At 42.0% G+C, this 15,062-nt stretch overlaps 1 protein-coding gene across 1 annotated transcript in view; it reads right to left on the reverse strand.

Annotated features, from left to right (window-relative positions):
• Positions 1–15,062, reverse strand: part of akap6 (A kinase (PRKA) anchor protein 6) — a 279,493-nt gene that overhangs the window by 199,967 nt on the left and 64,464 nt on the right. Inside the window, exons 6-10 of the mRNA XM_033643340.2 lie at positions 13,621–14,229; positions 13,047–13,403; positions 11,009–11,149; positions 10,716–10,874; positions 10,347–10,607 (exon numbers count right to left, since the gene is read on the reverse strand). Of these exons, the coding sequence (XP_033499231.2) occupies positions 10,347–10,607; positions 10,716–10,874; positions 11,009–11,149; positions 13,047–13,403; positions 13,621–14,229 (1,527 nt within the window). The remainder of the gene's footprint in view (positions 1–10,346; positions 10,608–10,715; positions 10,875–11,008; positions 11,150–13,046; positions 13,404–13,620; positions 14,230–15,062) is intronic.

Below are 15,062 nucleotides of genomic sequence, written 5' to 3' on the forward strand. Positions count from 1 at the left end.
CAAGACGACAAGATAAGATAACACAAGACATGACATGACATGACATGACATTACAAGACAAGACATGACAAGACGACAAGATAAGATAACACAAGACATGACATGACAAGACATGACATGACAAGACATGACATTACAAGACAAGACATGACAAGACAACACAAGACAAGACATGACAAGACATGACAAGACGACAAGATAAGATAACACAAGACATGACATGACATGACATTACAAGACAAGACATGACAAGACGACAAGATAAGATAACACAAGACATGACATGACAAGACATGACATGACAAGACATGACAAGACGATAAGATAAGATAACACAAGACATGACATGACATTACAAGACAAGATATGACAAGACGACAAGATAACACAAGACAAGACAAGACAAGATAACACAAGACATGACATGACAAGACATGACATGACATGACAAGACATGACAAGACGATAAGATAAGATAACACAAGACATGACATGACACGACACGACAAGACATGACAAGACGTCAAGATAAGATAACACAAGACAAGACATGACATGACATGACAAGACAACACAAGACAAGACATGGCAAGACGTCAAGATAAGATAACACAAGACAAGACATGACAAGACAACACAAGACAAGACAAGATAACACAAGACATGACATGACATGATATGACATGACATGACATGACATGACAAGACAAGATAACACAAGACATGACATGACATGACAAGACATGACAAGACAACACAAGACAAGACATGACAAGACAAGATAACACAAGACATGACATGACATGACATGACATGACAAGACAACACAAGATAAGACATGACAAGACAAGATAACACAAGACATGACATGACATGACATGACATGACATGACATGACATGACAAGAGATGATAAGTTAATTTTTTATTCGTCCCACAGCAGGGACATTTCCAACATTAGAGCAGCAGAGGGACGGAGTGCAAACAGGAAGCATCAGTAGAAAAAAACACAAATCAGTATATAAGCAATATGTAAATACATATCAACAGTCTGAATAACTGATTTCACATTATTGACCGACGGTTGTTTTTCAATTTAATTTTAAATTGAATTCTACTTTCACTACATTTTGGAGGCAAATATTGTGCTTTTTATTGAACTACATTTATTTAATAACTAATGTTACTTCACAGAATCAGATGATTAAAACAATATCTTAATCAATAAATAAATTCTTATATATTATTAAAGATTATTATTGATGAATCTACCCAGGCGTGTATACAGTAACTAAAATTAGGTCCACCTTTACCAACTGCAACACTAAAGTGATGAACACATTAATGCATCAATAATTATAATCCAATAAAAAATATATACTAAATATATACAATGACTTGTACTTTTGGTACTTAAAGTATAATTTGATGCTGACACTTTTGTAGTTTTACTTAAAGCTCTAGTGTGTAGGATTCAGGGTCATATACTGGTGAATAAAGGAAATAAATTATAATGAGTGTGTTTTCTTTAGTGTATAATCAGCTGAAAATAAGAACACTGGCTTTAAATGAGGACATTCATGTTTTCACGTCGACCACTGTGGTTAGGAGCCCCTCAACAATGAGCAGCGTCGGGTAAACACTGATTTTTTTATTTTTTTTATTTTTTTCTTAAGTGAAACTGCTTTATTCAGTGTTTTTACTAGTTTGAGATTTCCCTTAAGGTCTGAGTTAAGGCTTCCTTAAAATGAAAAACACAACACCCTTAAGTCTTTTCCTTCAGGTTTTCTTAAAATGTTCACTTCAGTATTTAAGGTTTTCTCTATATCTTGGTCTTATACTTAAGAAATCCCTTAAAGTTGGTTGAACAGTTGCACAAATAACCTTAAGTTAAGATTTTCCTTAATTTCCAAGTAAAGGCTTCTTTAAAATAAAAATTTTAAAGGAAGGAAGGAATTCTAATGAGAAGAAGTTTCAGCTGGTTAAAATCTGCAATTCATTGCTAGACACCACTAAATCCCCCTAAACCTTACACACTTCTCCTTAAAGTATATTTTAATGCTAATATTTCTGTACTTTTACTTAATTACATGGTTGAATGCAGGACTTTGGACAGTGTAATTCTGCACTGTGGTACTGTTACTTTTATAAAAGATCTTAAAATATGTAGCTGTTTGTCATGATGAAATTAAAATCAGATTTTGTGCTGCTTTTTTTAAAAAAAACTCTGTTTATTGTTATTTATTTGTGCTGATGAGACTGAAAACATCTTTATCTTCACGTGAACTTAAAGTCTGCCAAATTCCCAACTCGGTTGCCCAGTAAGAGTTTCTACAAGTCAAGACAATCAAAGACGTGTCCTGTGAAACATCTTGTTTTCACGCTAGCTGTTAGCTGTGAGGTAACGAATAGCTTGAGGCTAACAGAATCAGTTGGTTTTAATGGGAAATTCTAACAGTTTTTTGATGACTGAAGCAGCTGGTGAAGGTAAAATTAAAAATTTTCTGAGCAGAGTTCAACAAACACGTCAGAGGACTGAGGTGAGACAGTTAATTTCCGCAGCAGGTGAAGTTATTGGTTTGACTACGTGAAGGTGTCACACCAAACGCTGCACTGCTGGGCCGAAACGAAGGAACTTGAGGGGAGGAGAGTTTGATTAGAAATTCAGTAGAAATTATTTTTAATAAAAAACATGGAGCCAGTGCAGCTGAGACAGGACTGCAGCTTCCTGCAACTACATTTATATTTTTTCTGCTTTCATTATCTTTTTATTCCCAGTTTTTATTCATTATTCAAGCTGACGTCAGCGTGATATCTGGGAATCCTAATAAACAAACTACCACCTGAAAACTTAAACTTGCTTCCAATAAAAAAAGAAGGAAGGAAATAAAGTAAAAACAGTGGAAAGGACAGAGATGTGAAGACGAAAGATGGAGAGAAAGAAGAAGAGAAAGAGAGACAAGGCCGTTCGTCACACCTGACTGCGTCCCTGAGATCATCGCTGGGAGACCCCCCCACCACCAGCTGTCTGTTGCCGTGGGGATAAAGCCGGCTCCTAAGCCCCACAATGTTTACGTTTAACATATTCATATATGCACATTACACACACACTGACCTGTCTGCTCGACTCTATTACTCATTGCATCTCTGTGACAGAATGTCGCTGTACAAGACTTATATTGTAAAATCATACAATTTAAAAACCTATTTGACTCATTCTCAAAATAAACGCAGCAGGTTCCAGTGTCTTCTTGTAACAGTGGACAATTTTGCAGCTTTGCTTCAACTAAAAACGCTGAAAAGATTAGAAACTGTGAGAGAAAAGCGCAAAAATATAATTTTGTTCAAAATAGAGTTAAAAATGTCACTTCAAAAATCAGCTGCCAACATTTTCAGTACAAAAATATCTTTCTGCTTTTTAAAATTCTGTTAAATCTGTATTTTATATGTTTAAGTTTTTAAATTGCCACCAGCTATCAGCAGTGAAATCATAAAGTATTTACTGGGGCAGTGTTTCCTCAGACTCAGACTTCTGGACTCCACTGTCTGAAAACAAATGTACTTTCTGCATCTCAACTTGCTGCCTGTCAGCTTTACCTTCTCCTTAACCTGTTTATCTATAGAAACACCTCCTCCTCCTCCTCCTCCTCCATCTTTCTCTTATTTTCCTATTCTCTCTGCTGTCGGTGGGCGTCCCTGCCCCCCCACCGGGCCAATCAGACGAGTGTTGATCCGAGTCTGTTGTCTGTCTGTCTCCCACTGCTCGCAGATAGGCCGGCGTGCCGCAGAGCCGCCAAACACACAGACACCTCACACTGAGGACGCCGACGCTGGCCCAGACAGCACATACAATGTGATCACATGACGTGTAGGACACTTATCTAACTGATGGACTGTTTGTCTCTCTGTCTGTCTGCTTTTTTCCTCACTTGTGTTTTCAGGACATTTCAGTGCACTTCAGGAGCCACATCCCACACAGCTCAATTAGGAACATCGGGTTCTGCCTGTATGTTTATTTCCTGCGTCTCTCTCATAAACTTTCATGAAACAAGCCGCAGAGTTACGTGATGTGGACACAGATTATGTGAGGGGATGAGGAGGAGGTCAAGGTCAAGATGGGGAGGAAGAAGTACAAGATAAAATATTCAAGTCCAGCAGCAAAGGCAGAATTCACAACTAGGAAACAGAGAGGAAAAAACAGGAAATAGTAAATGTTTCTGATAATGTTTTAGGTTTGTTTTATACAGCTTGTCAGTTTAACTTGTGACTTAGACAATGAAAGTGTTGGGGGAATGAAAGTGTTGGGGGGATAAAAGCCTTTTTAGAAAATGAAGGGATTCTCTCAGCTGAAGTTATAATGGGCTTTTAATTTTATACAGATACAGGAAGTGTTGAGTTTGAAATGACGGCACCAAAACAACCAGACCGAGACCTTCTTGAAGAGGTGGTCTCAGTCTGGTTCCAAAGGAACTCTGGTGCGGTTGGTTTGTGGTGAGAAGGTGTTTTCCGACCTGGATGTGAAGCAACTGCAGTCACATGACACATTGTTTGGGTTAAACATGAGCATGTTACAGTCCTGGAGGATTATTAATGTGCACCTCCTCCTGTACTGCCTTAATATGCACATTCAGCACATCCAATGCATCAAAACATTGTTTTCTAGTTGGAGCCGCGCCTCGTTTTCAAACTGTATGCTTTGACTAAAATGAACAATGACAGCAATATAGTCCACAATGAGCAGCGCTAAAATCAACCTGCGTAGTTGTCCCTCCATTGTGACATTAGAAAGTGTCACATTTATCTTGCAAGTGTACTCTTCTTCAACGTTTGCTTTACTTCCTGGATTTTTCCCACATGGAAATTCTGACCAATCAAGAGCAGCTTTCTCACACAAGGCATTTGATCTGGTCCTCTTGTAAATGCTGCCGTGAGAACACCAACCAACTCTAGGCAATTATACAACTTTGGAACAACATGAGTCCCTGATTCAGACCAAAGGAGACCACTCTAGGTCTGAGAGCAACCTTACACTTGTAACTGGAGCTAAGCAGCACCTTTACCAGATTTTCCACTTATTTCTTTTTTATGTAAAGAAGAATTAAATCTAGAATCAACTGATACTATAATACTGTGACTGTGCATATGATTTATGAACTCAAAATAAACAATGACAAGGTTTTCACTTCACTACCAGTTCAGTGTAACAGCTAAATCCAGTCCACATCAGGCTTCATCTCTGCTCTTTCTTCCAGCACAAAACACTGGTTTGTAAATGGACCCAGTCGTTGTGCAGGTGAAAATAAAATGTCTTCACCCATCCTGATTTATTTTACTGACAGCACAGCTAAAATGAGATTTTATTATATTCTACTCTGTTTTTCTCCACCATAACCAAATCCACTGAGCCCCGACAACAAACACAACCAAATCCTTCTCCCCCGAGGAGACGACACTTCCTGGACAGATTTGATTCATCGTGATCTTTCCACAGCCTCTCTTCCCTGGACGGATGATTTTTCCGTTCTGGTTTATTCTACTCTGTTGTATTCAGTAGAGACTCTCTGCGGAGAGGCAGAATGTCATCCTCCACACTGAGACTCTTCTTCTCCTCTCTTCACTTCCTCAATTAGGCAGCTCATCCATCGCCATGATTACATGCTGCTAATTAAGCAGCTAATCAGCTAATTACCCAGGAGCAGAGAGGAACGAGGAGTGTGTGTATATGTGTGTGTGTGTGTGTGTGTTAACACGAGGTGCTATGTGTGAGCCAGCAGTGCATAATTCATGGTAGGTTTTCTTTTATATTTCAGGATTTGGGGAGGTGTTTTTTGGAATGAGTGTTTATTTCTGTAATCCTGTTGGGAATAAATATTTCACACAATAGCAATTAAAGAGTCTTGCCAGCTACGATGCTCCGAATCTGTAAGATGCATGCGTTCATATACATCAACTCCAAACTCAATACTTTACATTTATGGCATTGTACTGAGGCTCACATGAGCACAGAGCTGAAACACTGAGCGCCAGAGGGGGTCTGAATGATTCAGGGGAAGCTGCACAGGGCCCTGAACGTGCCGGGGATTATAGATACTTATTGTGTCTGAGACGTTCAGGGCACGCCACAAGGGCGAGGGCAAAATTTCTACCAGCATCAGACTAATCAGAGAAGCTGCTTTTTACAAGGGAAACTGATTCTTAAGCTTGTAGTCTGTACCCAGAGCTGTTTCTGCTGCTGGCCATGCCTCACACTGACGTCTGATTTTACACATCAGAATAAAAGACTTTTGTCTGAAAATGACTACTGTTCTATTATGATATATATTGCCAGTAAATATCACAATATAAAACATGTGTTTTCTGTTTAAAAAGTGAAGTGAAGTCACAATAAACGTCATAATTTTATCCTATTAAGCCCCGTTTCCACCAAGCAGTCTTGTACGGTTCAGTTCAGTACGCTTTTTTTTCTGTTCCCACAGTGAAAAGTTGTGGATGGTACCAACAGAAGCGTTCCTCACCGTCCCCATGTTTGGTCCCCCCTCTGTTGGGGTACCTAGCACACAGATCTGGTACTAAAAGGTGAAGCTGTGAACACTGCAGTCTGATTGGTCAGTAGAGGACGGACACTAACTTCATTCACTGGGCCGACTGCCGGCAACTTTTAAGGTGGAACTTAACTTGTAATGTTAATAATTTTGATCGATAGTCGCAGTGTTTCCCCTACAATGCCTGGCATAGGTCCGGCGAGCCTCCGTGCCAACGAGACCCCCCGCGCCAAGGAGACCCTTCCGCCTGGCGAGCACGGCGGCTCAACGGGCCTACGAAACCTATGCCAGGCAAAAAATCAGAACCAGACGGAGGCTCTCATCGCTCTCCAAAGCCTTGGCGGCTTCCCTAGAGGCCTCTGAAAACACTACGCCATTGAAAGACGGAGGTTTTGCTGAAAACTGAAGCCTGTAACTCTGGCTGGCAACGGTTGTAAACACCCACGGGTGAACTGCGCATGTGCGTCATTCTTCCTCTTTGGCCTGGGGGGTTGAAGCTCAAAACTGGGGCAGCTGCGCTCTCTTGCGGCGACAGTCTGCACTGCACTCTTTTGTTTTCTCTCTTTTGAAATACTCCCTTATCAATTAATCAATAATTGATCGTTAATTTTTTTGATGATCGAATAATGAATTTTGATCGTTTGCCCATCCCTAGTACCTAGCACACAGATCTGGTACTAAAAGGTGGAGCTGTGAAAACTGCTGCTGTTCAGGGCTCAGGGCTGAGTTGTGTCTGGTTTTATGTAACCTCTGTTCATACTGTGGCAAGTTTTTCATACATTAGCAACCGATAACTATAAAATGAAAAGATGGTTCACTGCCTCTGAGCATTCCAGTTGTTTAACTGTCCTTCTTCAAAGACATACGCTTTAAGTGTTTCAAACATGTATATGAATTTCAACCAGCATATATTCTAATCCTTGCTTGGAGAAAAAGAAAACGTGGCAGGGCGTCGCTCTGCTGAGCTGCGGCAGCACTACACTGCTCCTGCCTGAGAAGGACTAAATGCACAAAGCTGCTATTTTTAAATATCCCATGGAGAGAGACTCTCACTGCAGCCTGTTGTATTTTGTTGTGAAAATGTGGGCGTGCAGCCTCATTCTGTGGACGATTAACCAGGTGCAGACTTCCATCTGTGTCACCGCTGATGAGGAAATACAGCGAGTGCTGGACGGAGCAGTGAGTGACAACAACCCCGCCCACATTTAAGAGGACTGTCTGAACACACCGAGGGTCTAGGTACCATGTCTGAAGGCTTACTGCTGGTTCCAGAGGTGCTGGACTGAAAGGGTTTGGTGGAAGCGGGGCTCTATAGATTCATATAAATTTTGGCATAATTAGTATACAAAGTCTTGAGTTATGGCCAAAACATAATTTTGTGAGGTCACACTGACCTTGAACTTTGACCACAAATCAGTTTATTCTTCAGTCAAAGTGGACATTTGTGTCAAATTTAAAGAAATTTCCTTCAGGTGTTCTTGCGATATCATGTTCACAAGAATGAGACAAATGCAAGGTCACAGTGACCTTGACCTTTGACGTAATGGGGCGTTATAAATGACATTTTAGGGCATGTGTGCAGTAATCTGGAGTGGAACACGTTTCAAAAGTAAACCCTCCCAACACTGCCAATGTCATTCTAAGCATTATATTGGGCAATCATTTTACAGGTGGATTAAACTGAAAAGGCTCTAATTAAACTAACACTATACTACAAGTACACAATGCGTCTTTATTCATGTCAAAGCCTCAAGAATACTTGTTTGTGATTGGCTGGTCAATGTCACGATAAGGTGCTTTGATATTTTAATAAATAATGGATTCATCTAAGCAGTCTCTGCTATCATACATCAGAGCACCTAAAACGTTTTATCTCTTACTTATTAGAAAGGTGGAGCCATAAAAAAAAACCTTGGGTGTGAAAATATCTCTCATCATGACGTAACTTTAATGAGGAATTGGATCAGGCAGATAAAGAATGCGAACGAGTCAGCTGAGATTCCCCACACGGACTTCTGTTTGTCCGACCGCTTTAAAAAGGGATCGAAATATTTCCACAGCACAAAAGGTAGAGAGACAGAGAGGAAGAGCCGGGGACAGCTTTGACATTTCATCAGTCAAATCATCGTTAATTATGAATCCTAATAAGGCCGGTCTGATTTGAATTTGGGAATACGGAGGACACAGTTTGATGAGGGGATCAAACTTGCTACCTTCCGGGTCACTGATCCCAGTTCCAAGGACGTCCCCTCCCAGTTTCACTGACTGATCGCGGCGTATCCTCACCATCCTCACTGATAGTCTTATTAGAGTGGTCTGATTCAGTCTGTGGGCTCCTGACCTGCCGCACACCAGATGAGACAGATATGTTGAACTTCATTGATCCCCGAGGGGAAACTGGGATGTTACAGCAGCAAAGTAAAATGTTGCCGGGGGAGTAAAGAATATTCAGAATTAGAATATTAAGGCAATAAAGGAGAGGGAGAGTGAAATAAACCTGAATAAAATAAAACAATAAAAAAAATTAGAGGAGGCGGCAGAGCTTCTTTATAGCGCTAATTAAACGAGCAGCCATGAGGAGAACGAATCCCCAGAGCTATTGACATTTCGCCATATTCAATATGACAGATATGACTGATTAGTTCACCGGGCAGCCTCATCAATAATCCGCCTGCCAATCAAACGTGACCTTTAGAAGGGAGGTGATGAATTAACGGGGCCACGGGACGATCCGATACCAGCCCTCCAATCCATCAAGACGGCTGCAGTGGAGGGACAGAAGCGCTGGCGTTGTGGTGGTTTCGGTTCAACTTGTCGTCCTTTGTCAGAATGAAAGTGCAGAGATTTGTCTTGTGGTTCTGCTGCAGGAACTTAACCAATGCAGCCACAACAGATACAAAGTTGGAGAGCAGGAGAAGCAGTCGTGGAGCACAGGGCGGGAATGTTGTGGTGGGTTTGGAGGGAATTTGCGGTGCATTCACCAGTCTGTATTTGTATAAATCAGACTACATTGAACCTTACACAAGTGAGGGTGTCCAGCAAAATGAACCTGGCTCACGAAACTTGGACCAACCTTGCTGGCTACTAACATCTTTAGACACTGATATTTGGTTAAATTTAGGTTATGCAAGGGGGCCTATAGCGCAACAGGTGGAACAAAATGTACTTTTCAGAGCTTGTTGAATCCCCATTAATTTCATATTTGAACATTTACAATTTGATTTTAATGCAAAACGCTAAGAAATTATCATTGATAGACTAAAGAGTAAAATGGAAAAAGTTTAGTTGTGCCATTGCCTGTTTCTATTTCTAGGCATATATATTTTGGAGGATTGTTTAGACAGAATAGCAGAAAGTTTATGAGCAGGCTGCCATGTTGTTTCCTGTTTCAAACAGCGAGCAGGGAACCAGGGACTGTCCAACTATCAGAGCGTTTATCTCACCAGGTGCTTTCTACAATAGGGTTTGTCACCTCGGTGAACCCTTCAAGCAGCCAGTGCGTCTGCTACTGTCCTCGCTGGATCTGGTGGAAATGTAGCCTAGCGTAACACCAGAAACACCCCACACGGCAACAGTGAAGTGCATTCAGTTTGGAGCTCTTGTTGTCTGTAGAAGAGGCAGACTAACTCACTTGAAATAAAGACGACCTCTACAAGTGTCAGAAAAAACTATTACACTTTGATGAAATGAAATAAACCTTCAGGGAAAACATGAAAGTTTCCTTGGAGAAAGAAAGACACCTAAAACACTGATGAACATATGAAAGCAGGGACAGAGTCAGACAGACAAGAAGACTGTTCCATACCTCTATCTTCTTCCAGATGGCGGGATCATTGTCTTGATTCTGAATGTCCTCCAGCAGCTGGTGCACCAGGGACACACCTCCACGCATGTCCACCGGGGGCGTTATCAGCTGCAGGCGACGGTCTGCAGACCTCCGTCCCTCGTCCTCTTCAGACTGCAGGTCGCTTAACGGACCGGACTCAATGCTTTCGTCCAATGAGGGAGCGATATCACTGGAGGAGGTGGAGCTAAAGCGGCTGACCAGGTTTCGTCTGTAAGGAAGCTGAGAGGGCGAAGCAGAGAACGTCTTGAGAAGATATTCAGGATCAGGAAATTTTTTTTCAGCATTTATGGAGTCAAAAACATGCAAAGATGAAATATGCTGATATACCAGTGGTGGCAGAAGAGAAGGCATGTCGTCCCCGCTCTCTCCTACGCTGCTCATGTTGTCCGCGCTCTCCCCGGCGTCCCAGTCTGGGTTGAGCTCTGTCAAATCCCAGTCATCCACATCCTGCAAAGCATCCTGGGTAGAGTCACAGCCACTGGGCCTCTGCAGCACAAAATGGAGGTGGTCTTTCTTTATCATTCATGTGCATTAACTCAGGTTAAGATTCTTCATATGGTTATCTTTATATATGTTCAGGATAAGAAACACATCAAAGTTAATCTTTAGTGTGGACTAACCAGTGGGATGGACTGAGTCAAACTCTCCAGCTTCATCGCGAGCATCTCTGTCTTACGGAGCTGAGCAGGGAGGGCCAGGAACTCCTCTGACCCATACCAGTGCTCTCTGTCTGGGCTGGCTTTTGATGAAACCTGGGCGCCCTGCCGGAGGAGAGGGGACGATCAAAACATTTCATGTTGAAACATCTGATTCAAACTGAAAATGGCTGCACACACAGTCAAAATGAGCACTGTTTTTATCGGGCGGTAAACACATGCTTGTGCTGCTTCTTTGACAACCAGCATCTTAATTTATCCAGTTTGCATCAATTTCTCTGTCACATTTCTACTCTTCATTACTAATTCTTTGATCCATTAGGGCTGCGCAAAAATGCAAAAAAATTGTTGTGACAGATACAGCAATTGCAATATGAGTCCCCAATTTAGAGGTGATGGTAATTTTTGTGTTTTTATTTTCAATGAAAAAATGGGGTCTGCAGCAAACAAGCATCTTTCCTCGTGTCTAGAATATGAATTGTAGGCCGGGGCAACTCGGCAGCACCACAATGCTTCACTTGTTTGTGATGCATTTTATCTTTTTCAGAACACTGCAGCTCCTGTGATTTGGAAATTGGGATTTCGATTGATTGTGCCTCAAACACATTGTTCTTGATTTAAAACTCTTATTTTATGTCAGTAAAGGTCTTTTAGATTTCTAACAAAATCTTCTGATACTGTGAATATTTCACTAATTGGGATTTTCATCATTTTTTCACATCATTTTTGTGCAAAACACTTTCATGCTGAGTTTTGAAGCTAAGCATAGTGTTTATTTTTAATAACAAGCCAAGTGTCCTCACTCTGTTGGTATTCTACATTTCTTCAAACCATGGATACCTTACATTTTTATGTTATTATGAAGCAAATAGTTAAAACTCCACATTTCACCTCATAGCGGTCCTGTAAAATTCACCTAAATTCACTTAAAACACTAAAAGCTGTTGTTGTACCATTGTTAGTACATGTTTTTTCCCCTTAATGGGTTAAAAACTGCTGTGGAGCCTCTAATTGTCATTTACCACAAGACCCAAAAGCCTCTGCCGATCACTGGCATCATGAGTAGCTTGACACTACAGGAACTCAAGTGATGTTGGTTCCTTCAGCTCAGGTCCTGGTTGGCTATCGAGGCCGCAGCAACAGCACTGGAAGCTCCTCTTGGCTCAGTGAGGTCACAGTGGAAAGCCTGAGTTTGACTCCAACATGGCAGCAACAGGTCCCTAAAAACATCCATGTCTGCTGCCTAAAAGTTTGCTGGAAACACAGTGCACGCTGCAGCTTGGCAGCATCTCACCTAAGTGATGTGCCGTTTACCATCTCCCCCACCTCTTGATGACAAAGTCAGCTCATACACTACGTCACTTTAGAAATTATATGATATGTATAAAAGGTACATAATCGCGTTTGTGGTTTGCAGAAACAAATAACACCAACATTTTCTTCTGGTGACGGACTGTTGTTTATTTCGGGATTTTTTTGTTGAACTGTCTGCATGAACAGCTGCTGCAGAAATCAGTTTTTCGTTTGCATCACTGCCTCCATCCTACACAGGACAATATGTATATCAATATTCATAACTGATCTGCATTGACAATTTATGGATAATGTTTCTTGTGGGCTGAATATGAGGCGCAACAATGTGCAAACATTTTCAAGCTGACTGTGATTTAGAAAGAAAAATCTGCAAACAGCCAAATATGCACAGTTTTAAAATTCAGATTTTATTTTTGGCAAATGCCGTTTTGTCTTCTGTGCATTTGGAAACATTTGTAATAGTTCATACACATAGTTTCATAAATGAGGCCCCTGATGTGGTCACTTGCAAATTGTAATGCAGACTAAGTTTTTAAAATGTTTCTGCTGTCTGAATTCAGAATGAGTTTGTGGATCCCTGTCCGTCTACTTCCTGTGTCTGTCTCACACAAATCCTCACAGAAACACACTCTTAACACATCCTCAACTCTCTAAACTTCTCTCTTCAACAAAACTAATAAGTGCTCACCTTCTGCCCCTGGCGCTTCACGATCCAAACCGCCGTCTTGCCGGGCCGTGGTCGGGGGTCTGACTCCTCTCCGGATGCCTCCAGGTCTGAGGAGAGGAACTGCTCCCTCATGGGGGAGGGCAACGAGGAGTCGGAGTCCCCCTCACTGTGTGCATGTGTCTCCTTCTGCGTCCTCTCCATTTGTTTTGATATTTCATTCTGAGACACTGGAGCTTGGAGAGGCAGGGGGGCGTTGGTGGGGGATCTGACCCCAGATGGGCTCCTTGGGTCGGTCAGTGGTCTCTGGACGCTCCCCTGCAAGCGTCCTCCCTGCCTGGAGCTCACATTGTTTCTCTGGAGGTTGCGCCCGTTCATGACCTGCCAAGTTAAAATGGAGTCCGGTTGAGATGCAATCGATAACAGACCTTAGCACTGGGGAGTCAAGTATCTACACCCAACATCATCGTGTTATTTACACAAACTAATTACAAATGCCAGGGTTCCAAAGTGGGCAAATAAGTTTCTGTTGCACCCAGTTTTTGTATCTAAAGGTCTCATCTATGTGAAAAAATAAAGACAAGTACAGAAAACAAACCTGCAGACTCTCGTAGGACTGTGAAACATTTTCTGGATAAACCGAGTCCAGTTCCAACCAGAACTTGGAGCGGTCTGGAGGATCCATGAGAGATGGGGTGCTCCGACTCAGCTCGGCCTGGAATTGGAGCCCAGAGAGCGTGCTGACCTTCCTCAGTCCTCCCCTCCTGTCCTCCACCCCGGTTCCTCCGTCCGAGAACAGAGCAGCTCTCTTGGGAAGTGATGGCTGTGTGGGGGACACCTCGGTGCTGTGGCTCACACCTTGCAGAGGGCGCTTCGCACTTTCACTGTGGCTGGGGATACTGGGTAATATTGACGGAGAATGGTTGTGGTTTGTTGAGTCAGCGGGCGTGGCGAGTTCAGGTAAACTGTTATGGAGTTCGTGATTCGAGAGGCAGGGTCCTTCGCCTTCTGGGCCTTGGGTTTGATCGAGTTCCTGAGGGGGTTCCTCGCTGTCCTGCTCAGTTTCCTGGGCCTCAGGCTCGTCACTGGGGCTGTAATCACTCAACTCAAAGGCGGTGATGCCACAGTCTAATGAGAAGTAGTCCTGGCTGCAGCGAATGGTCAGCTGACCGCAGTCATCCACCTCTGTCAGAGCGTCCAGGCGAGTCTGGAGAGGAAGAATTAATCATGTTAATATCTGGTGGCTGATGGTTTAAGTCAAAGCGGTCCAAGAAAGATGATTTTTATTTGTCTTCATTTAACTTTTGTTTAACCAGGAGTTAAATATTCATTGAGGTTAAAACTTTTTCTTTCAAGAGTGTCTGGCTGAGACAGGCAGAAGACAAAAAACATTTTACAATTTAAAATGAAAATGAGTAACAAATGACAGAATTATAAGTTATCAAACAACATGTAAAACATCTACATGTAGATTTGCCTGCTCCCAAGTCATTATAATTACTTTAAAGGCGTTTAATGAGACCAGCTCCCAAAATTCAGGTAATTTTGTAACCGATTCCAAACCAAGGGAGCTGCATGTAAACATCATTTTGCCCAGTTTAGTACAGACTTAAGTGACAGTTAGTAAGAATCAGCCATATTTGTTTTGTGGGATGTACTTTTGCAAAAAGCAGTCCAAGAACCGCCTTATGAATAAGAATATGCCGATGGTTAAGTAAACAGGTGGACAGAGCATACACAGAGCAATGCAAATCCAGCATGCATAGGTATTGTGAAGAGGCATGTACGTATATAGCATGGCCATAGTCCAGCACAGATATAAAGGTGGCAGCAACAAGTCTCCTTTTGACTCTTAACAAGGCTCCACATGCATCATCCAACAGCATGTGGCCAAATCAGGTGCTTCTCAGGGTTTCCAAGGGAGAAGAAAGGACTGATCAATTTACAGCCTTTAATAGTGCAAACAGACCAACGTTCAAACACCACTGTGTCTCCATCAGAGTCAACACATCTTTTAGATCACAAGGAGACTTGTTGCTG

Source organism: Epinephelus lanceolatus, chromosome 15, assembly GCF_041903045.1.
Source record: "Epinephelus lanceolatus isolate andai-2023 chromosome 15, ASM4190304v1, whole genome shotgun sequence".
Lineage (NCBI taxonomy): Eukaryota > Metazoa > Chordata > Actinopteri > Perciformes > Serranidae > Epinephelus > Epinephelus lanceolatus.